Source organism: Agrilus planipennis, unplaced genomic scaffold (assembly GCF_000699045.2).
Source record: "Agrilus planipennis isolate EAB-ADULT unplaced genomic scaffold, Apla_2.0 scaffold74, whole genome shotgun sequence".
Classification (NCBI taxonomy): Eukaryota; Metazoa; Arthropoda; class Insecta; order Coleoptera; family Buprestidae; genus Agrilus; species Agrilus planipennis.
Genome location: NW_020438975.1, coordinates 109,838 through 118,967, shown reverse-complemented (window position 1 = coordinate 118,967; position 9,130 = coordinate 109,838). Strand labels below are relative to the sequence as shown.

Sequence of the window (9,130 nt, the reverse complement as noted above, 5' to 3'; positions counted from 1 at the left end):
TACTATACTTACTCAAATAAACATCTCACCTATTTTAAGTATTTTTAAGGCGCAATTAAAGTATTTCCTTAAATGAGGGGTTGTTATGTTGATTTTGATTTGATTATCAATAAGTGAAAATGTCAAAGACTGCAGAGCTATGTGATTTAAAGATAAAAAAATAAAACTGACTGATTATAATAACGTTTTCTTTATTTTTCTCTCAAAACATGATCCTTATAAGGAAGTTTCGGTTTCGGCTGAAACTGAGACCATTGCCGAAATTCGGTTTCGGTTTCGGTCGTAACAACCAGTTTCGGTCGGACACTATTACTAACTAGACTAGAGGTTGCTGACATAAAGCTTACTTTTCTCACTACAGACGTTGTAAGGAATATCGTAAACATAGAAAAGAGATGTCAAGTGGTAATTGCAGCGGACACTAATAAAGAAAAAGGAATAACATTACACCAATTAATGTGTAACAGAAGAGGTACAGACAAGCAGAATTTGAGCATGTTGTTAGGCATCGGACTTTAAAGAAAGTTCGAAATTCTCAGGAAGAAATGATACTTGTTTAAGGATATAATTCCAACCAGGCAGTTATAAAGCCGATCCTGATTTTTTTGCGTTTCTAAATATTATCTAACCTCTCACTATTATTCGGTTTTTCACTTTGTCTGCATTACTCATGAAGCATTTCCCAATTTAACAAGGGCGTGTTCAAAACACAGCAAGATCCAAATGGAAAAACAATAAAGAAAATACATACGTCCTTTCTCACAGATAATTTATTGTGGACTTTGCCAATTTTGATCGTCCCAACTATACTCAAATAACTCAAAACTTCTTCATACAATTTGGGTATGAATCATCCAGTATAGTTCGTTAAGGACTCGTATTGGTTGCCTTAAAATACAAATCATTAATTCAAAATATGGGCTTCAAAAGCTACGTGATCGGTAATTGTAATATAATTAAAATCATTTTTATAATCGGACTTTAAGGCCAATTAATACATACACGTACTATATATAAAGCAATTTATATATTTAATCAACAAAATTATTATCATTGTTTCGTTTGTTTTCGAGGTCTGTCACAGTTCGAAATCAAGGGAAAGCCATGCACCTTTTAATGCATATACAGTATGTCTTGAATTTAAAATATATTACGCATTTATTGTATAAATAATGTACATACAATATATCATTTAAGTGATATGCAGTCTTAAAATTGTCTTAATAAGGAAACGCTTATAAATAATTCGTGCACACTTGTCTTACTTATCATCGTTTATCATAGAAGAATAGAATAAATACAATTTTTTGTAAATATTTTACACAATACATTTGTAAGTAAGTGTATATTTACATAGAAAGGATTATGATGTTAACACATGTAACATATACATAAATGTTAGCAACAGAACAGGCAAAGTCAAGTTTAAAGTTTGTTTTTATACAAATAATAGATAAGACAACAAATACAACAATAATCTAGGAATTTCAACATGTGGAACTGTTGGAAATATTCACAGTGTGTTAAAATTACTCAATAACTAGTTGACTCTAAGGATGTAATTTTTAATTATAAATCTATTAGTTCTTTGCCTGCTTCTGGATTTTCCTAATGGCACAATCTATAAAAATGATTATTAATAAAAGCGACAGAGGACACCCCTGTCTTACCCCTTGTTTAATAACTGCTTTCCGTTTTTCATCCCTCATTTTTAAGATGTTTTTAGGTTTTTATAAAGTTGGTAGCTAAATAATTTTTCTGAGCGGGTAGGAAACAGGGATGGCAGACAAAGCGGGAATGAATAGGGTAGAAGCGTGTCTTGTTACAGACGGATGTGAAAATACTGTGGATAGAGAATGTTAAGAATGAGAAGGAATTAGAAAGAATAAGAGAACAGTATGAAAGTCAGTAAACAATAAGCGAAAACGGTTGACAGGACATGAAGGACTAGTTAGGATATCAATGGTTTTAGGGAAATACGAAGATTAGCTCATGATAGGAAAGGATAGGGGTACTTGTGGCGAGTCCAACCAGTCACATGACTGACGACCTTATAATGATGATGATGATGATGATGCATGTGGTTGTAGAGCTAATACGGCTTTATATAGGCAGCCATATTTTGCCTGAACCCAAACTTATCAGAACCTAAGTAGTCCATTGTCAAGGATCTTAGATCTTCTATTTTGTACGTGTATGTTTATAGAGAACTATTTCTATTTTTGAACAAAATAATTCGAAGTGGTCTGTGTTCCGTCGAAACTGCCAGACGCGGTATATATGTAATCCTCAAATGTAGCATCGTACTACAGATGGCGCTCACCACGCCATTTGTAGTATTTTCTATTTCTATTTTTGTCTAACAGTATTATTTTTATAATTTCTTCTATTAAATTTGATTATTTATTTATCATTTGATAGAGTAGTAGCTACTAGAATGGTTTGTGGCATTATTAGGCCTAGTGCTCGATTTACGTATTTTTGACCATGCAATTTAATTTCAAGTACTTCTACAATTACAATTATCACTCCTCAAATCGTTCTTTTCTTTTGTCAAACTTGAAGATAAAAATTCAATATCAATGTTATCAGTAATATCGCTCATGTTGCAAGGCTGTAATAAATATCTCATAAAATTATTAAAAAGATATTACAAGAAGCCATATTTTAGAAGATAATTTTTATTAGGTGTTTGTAGGTATTAATGATACGATACTACGTTAATTGTTATTATCAATTTTCAAACAGATAGAAATCACAGAAAGGTTCTCCAGAAATAAATTGCTTATCAATTTTTATATTGATTTACGACTTTTTTTATTGAAATTTGAATGACGCCATCATTGTTTTATTATCAATTCATTGACTACTCGAAATTAATTACTCTATTCGTTTTAGTATTTAAAAGGTAGTGTAAATGTTTATAAATTAACTGGTGAACGTTTTGTGTGGTATAATTTTGAATTTTCTAGAAATTCGATTATCGTTAATAAAGTCATGACGAGATTATTGAATTTCAATTCATAATTTTGTTTAATTTTATGTGACTATTTATATTTTATTATTATTATAAAGTTCTTTAATTAAGGCATATAGACCTGAATTATTTCCCTAATTATAAATTTTAATTAGATTAAATAACGATTATTAAACATTTAATGTGTGCATCGTAAACATAATTCGTTAGTTTAATTAATTTAAGTTAAGGAAACTTATTTTCCCTGATAAACTGTTTATCAATTGATAATGACCTAACAAAGAAAATTATAGAAAAAATGGCACTGCTTATCAACAAATAAAGCACTTCGACTTGTTTATTTACTCATCATCAGTTGTTGAAAGGAAATAAGAGATTTGTGGTAGGAATATATAATATTTACTATGAAAACTACTTGTGAAATACTAGCTCATTTTTTGAAAGTTACCAACTTAAACAATATTGTTAATATTTATCCTGCAGGGATCATTTCCATAAGTCATGACGCGACAAAACAAAAGAATATTTTTTTTGTTTATTTTTCTTACTCTATACATACTTATATAAATTATCCTATTTAATATATAAATATTTATTCAGTTTAGTCATCTAAATAACATTTTTTTTATGATTATACTCATAATTATGATTTTCAGGAATTATATCGAATTGTCCTCGAAAAGACATAAAAAAATATTCATTGAAAGAAACCATTAATTTTATTGTGTTGACAATCGTGGTAATTGTTGGTCATATTACTCGTGTTGCTTTTTTTTATGTATAAAAATGATAAATTGCGTGATGCACACTAATAGTCATTTTCATACCAATTTATACCATTCGGAAAATATGTTAAAATTAAAAATATTATAATCCTTTAACTTTACAACTTTTCTAGATGTTATCGAAAATAGCAATATACAAATGTACTTATTAGTTTAATAACTACAAGATGAATGCAATAATATCGTATTTATTATTATAAATTAATTTTGAGGTCTAATACTCTTTAAATGTTTCCCTAGTAATTGTAAGTGAAAGGTACTTCTATCTGAATCGACTAAATTTGAAATTTAGACTCCATAATTATTGATTATGAACCAGCCTGCATAAAATGAGGGTTTGGAATCTGATTAAGACAATAAGTGTTCAATAATACCAGGTGCGATGTTTTAGATTTAGGGAAATGCGAAGTTTAGCTCAGGATAGGAAAGAGTGGAGGTGCGTGTCCAACCAGTCTTAGGACCTACGACCTTATAACGGAAAACTTGACGATAAGAATTTTTGTTTTCTTTAGTAAACAAAAAAATTAAAATACAACAAAGTTGAATATCAACACATATCCTACTTTAATTATCCTCACAAAAATATGAAATATTGATTAATTACTATTAATTGTTTTCATCCCCAATATGATATTTAAGCGAGCAACCGATCTGAATTACATATTTATTTACTTACAATAAATCGGTACGTTTCATCCCTCATTTCGGGGCTTCTTCAACGATCTGCATATCGCAAATTAGATATATATTAACAAATATCCAAATTATTTTAAGTGAAATTAAGTACTAAGTGGAGGTACGTGTCCAACCAGTCTTAGGACTGACGACCTTATGATGATGATGATGAAGTACTAACTGATAGACACCTACGTCAATCTCTTAATTAGGTACCTATTCAAAACCAATTATAGAAAATTTGATTCAGAATATAAATATGTAATTAATTACGGCGTTTCAATTTTGAATTAGCGTGATCCGAATTCACTTGAACGTTTCCAGTCGACGTATGGTGACCAAGTGTACTGATCGAATTAAACTATTTATCCTTGTACTTGTATATACGATATAGTCCCAAGTAAAATTATAAATGCGAAAGGGAGTTTTTTTGTTTGTTTATTACAATTTCACGCCTTAAATACTCAACCGATCATCATGAACTTTTGTACAAACATCGTTAGGGGTACCGAAAAGGACATAGGGTGCCTTTTATCTAGAAAAAAACATACTGTTCCTGGCGGATGGAAAAGTAATTTTTAGGCAGTCGTCGATGATCTTCGATACGTGTTTAGAATATCAACGCGAGCGAAGCCGTGGGTAAAACGTAGTATTGTATAAAGTGTCTTGATTCATCAACTGAACGTCTAGGTCTTGGGTCTACATAGCTGAAAGTTTGTATAGACTCTATTGGGATCCGTCAAATGGGCATACACCATCTGGTGGCAAAATTTATAACTCGAATGAGGGGAAAATTTACATAGGAACTGTGCATGCAAATTGTAAAATTGTTTATTAAAATAATAAAACACGTTAAAAAAGTAAAAATTTTTTTGATGATGGAGTCGACGAAGTTTTCTTCTAAAGTTAAATCAAATAAAAAGTTAATATGTTCAGTGAAAAGCTGCAATAGCACTTCAGACATAGATCTTCACTCTTCACCTACATTAACTACTTTCCAATAAAAACTAACCGTTTTATATATGTAAAAAATATATTCGGAAAATTAGAGAAAAAAGTAAACTAATAGAAGCTTGGATGAAAGCAGTAGGTATCAAAGAAGTGAATTCCGGAATAAAAATTTGTTCACGTCATTTTAATGCACATGATTATATTTCAGCAAGTATTTACCATCAGCCATAACCTTAATATTTAAAACTAGAATCATACTAAAATTATAAAGTGAGAAATTATTTATTCCTGTGTAATTGATTTAACACAATTCTAATGATACGATATAAGTATTTTGAGGTTAAGAACCTACCTGCTGCAATACAACAAAGTTGCAATAATGTGTTTGCAACGTTCTCTTAAATCGGCTTTGCACGTGCAAGTCATTGATATGATATTGCTTAAATCACCCAGAATCACCTCACCAATTATATAACGTGAATCACTTTTTAAATCCGAAGTTTGTAAAAAGTAGGCAGTAAACTTGACGGAATTTGAAGGCTAGCTTCCGGATTTGTTATTTCCGAATTTTATAATGTGATTGGCATTAAAAACACGCTCACCTTCAACGAAATTTCCTTTCCGAGGCTTTGTGTCAGCCCAATCACATATTGTGTCAATACTTATCATTTTATCGTAATTTAAAAACTTGGAAATTGCACGGTACACTATAGGAACTACGATAAATTTTCCCTAATCGGCGCCATGTTTTTAGACTGCTCCCATTTGACGGATCGCAATACCTCTATACTATAGAGGTTTCCTTTATGATATATATATAACGAATAGGGAAAGATATTTCGAAATTAAACTTCCAAGAGGAGGAATAGTTGTAGCAAAGTTTATATTTAATGTTATTGTTTGTGGTCAGATTTAGTTGAAAAATTGATCTTAACATTCTTTGATATGATTATAATCAAACCCGTATGTAGACATTTTAAAAAATTGAAAGGGCAATTTCACTATTCGAAACGATTTGCACAATTCGTCCAGCAGTAGCAGTAAAAAAGTGAAATAGTTATTAGAGCATGTGTACACATGTGTATCTACAGCGTATTAGAAGAACGTCTTAGTACGAACTGAATTAAATTATATTGTTAATGATAAAACCACCTATCCATTGGTGCACAGGTAGTTGACCTTTACATAGAAGAAATTTTCAAGGCCTAACGCTTTTGTAATATGTATAACATTTTTGAAAAAGGCTGGTTACACAATAGAAAGTGGCGAAGGCTTTTAAACAAATATAAAACATTATAGGTTATATTGTCATTAACTAAAGACTGTTGTAACATGCGCCTGGTTGATTTTTAACAAAATTAAAATTTAATGCATTATGCAATTGCGATAGATATAGACAAACCTTAAAAAATATTACAATGTTAGGTAGGTATCAAATTTCAATTTAAAATTGCAAGAAGAACAACAATACTTTTATCATCTACTATCACACAAGGACGAACAAATGCGTGGTTTATACATATTTATGAAATAACATCTTTTAAATAAATAACTCGTATTTATTGTACGTGTACATATTATAAATACACGCCATAACAATATTCAATTAAGAACTATATGCAGTACGTTCTAAACGTTGATTTGCGAATCTATTTAAAGCTAGACACTTCAGTAGCTAGTACAATAAATAAAACAGAATAATTAATGTGTATTTAGATATTCCATTTCTTATTTCAGATATAGCGTTTCTTTTGTATAATAATGACTTGCCGTCATGCCAAAAATCAATTTGTCATCGCACCTAAGTAGCCTTAAGTGTCCGATTTTTAATTTTTTAAGGACAAACTCGTATCCATCAACATAGCTAACCATTTCATCATCAATAACAATCAATTTTGAGTTAATTATGTATAACAATTACAGGATAATAAAAATTATAATAAAAATAATAATAATAATATTGCACGTAATATTTAACGTAATTGTTATATGGCACCTTAAACTCACTCGTGGTATTATGTCCTTACAGTTTTGTGTTTTCGCTATTATTGTCCCTCCTAATCCCGTTCAATATGTCTTGTATTTCTTGTAAACTTTTCCCCGACGTTTCCGGTAGCAGTTTATAGACGAACAGTGCCGCCAGGAAGCAGCAAAGAGCGAAAATATAAAACGAGTTTGAAATGCCAATGGCATTGGACACGTCGGCGAAGTACTTGGTAAGTACGAAGCCCAAGAGCCAGCAGATGGACGCTGTAGCTGTCGAAGCTGAAGATTTGACATCGGAAGTGAACAATTCGGCGCACACGGCCCATGGCAAAGGTCCAAAACCAGAACAGTAGGCCAAAATAAAAACGATCAGACATGCGACGGGAAGCCAGAAAATGGGCTGAACATTGGAACCCGCCGTTTTCAAATAGAAGTAGTAACCCAACACGCCTTCCGCAATTCCCATACCTATTCCTGAGATTAAGAGCAGAAACCTTTTCCCCTTTTTTTCAACAACAGCTGGAGTGATAAAGCTCGCAACTATCTGTGTTGCACCTATCACGATGCTCGAAAGGTCTGGTGGAATAGTGCTTCCAGTTGCTGCGAAAATTGTCTGACTGTAAAACAGAATCACGTTGATACCAGAGAACTGCTGGAAGGCGACAAGGCTTAGAGATATAATCAGAGCTTTGGTAGCTCCTTTTGACTTGAAGATGTCGAAGAAGCTGCCATTGTTCGCCATTGCTTCTTCAACAGCACCTTTGATAGTGGACAGTTCCTTCTGAATGTCATCTTCAGATTTTGCGCGGAATTTCGCCAAAGCTTTGGACGCAGCTTTATCATCTTTGATGGCCACCAGATGGTAAGGACTTTCCGGAATGAAAATGAAGAATACGACCATGAATATACAGGGTAAAACGGCACATATATAATTGAATGTCGCTATGGGGACGTAAGGTCCAACAGCGTAAGAAAATAGGAGACCAGTTACTATGAACAGTTGGAACAACGATGCCAACGTCCCACGGACTGCGTCGTCTGATATTTCTGCTACGTACATGGGCAGTACAGTAAATGTACCACCGACTGCTAGACCACAAAGGAACCGTCCGATAAAGAAGTATTTTACTTCTGAACAAACTGCAAACATTATGAAGGCTACCAGGAATGGTACGTTTGACGCAAGGATCGTCTTCTTCCGTCCAATCTTGTCAAGGAAGAATCCGGCAGCGAATGGTCCAATCCCTGCCCCCAGGGGAAGTAAAGAACCGATCCAAGATTCTTCAGAGGGTGTGATTGGAGGTTGAACGGGGTTGAAGTCAGGGTCTTGTTGCCCATTTAGTTTTGGAATCATAGGCGATGTCCATCCAAATGTCACACCGCATACAAAGGATGCAATGTTGACTAAAAATAAAAAATATTATAGTTTTTTATGTGGTTATATATATATATAAATATTTATTGACAATTACAATATGTGGTAACTGTGCGCTATTATGGTGTGCGATGATGAAATGATTTTTGAGATTTTAATTCTTTTTGTCCTTTTCAACCGTTTAGAATGCGGTTTTCGTGTAATCACATTTTAGTTTTTGAAATTTAGAGTTTTGATAAAAAATATTGCTCAAAGCGTGTGGCAGCTTCCGTAATCTCTGATTTCGTAGCGAATAATAAAATGTGCTTATAAATGTCTACATATACTGAATCAAACAAATGATAAAAATATTAAAATTATGATAAAATTTCAAATATCTAC

The 9,130-nt window shown here is 32.2% G+C and overlaps 1 protein-coding gene across 2 annotated transcripts in view; it reads right to left on the bottom strand.

Moving 5' to 3' along the window:
* Positions 1–6,797: 6,797 nt before the first annotated feature.
* LOC108742384 (facilitated trehalose transporter Tret1-like) overlaps positions 6,798–9,130 on the bottom strand; it is a 12,253-nt gene continuing 9,920 nt past the window's right edge. Inside the window, exon 2 of one of the 2 annotated variants that reach the window (XM_025975461.1) lies at positions 6,798–8,778. In XM_025975461.1, coding sequence (XP_025831246.1) covers positions 7,412–8,728 — 1,317 coding nt within the window. In that variant the 5' untranslated portion in view covers positions 8,729–8,778 and the 3' untranslated portion in view covers positions 6,798–7,411. The remainder of the gene's footprint in view (positions 8,779–9,130) is intronic. The other variant, XM_018477574.2, reaches the window with a different exon arrangement.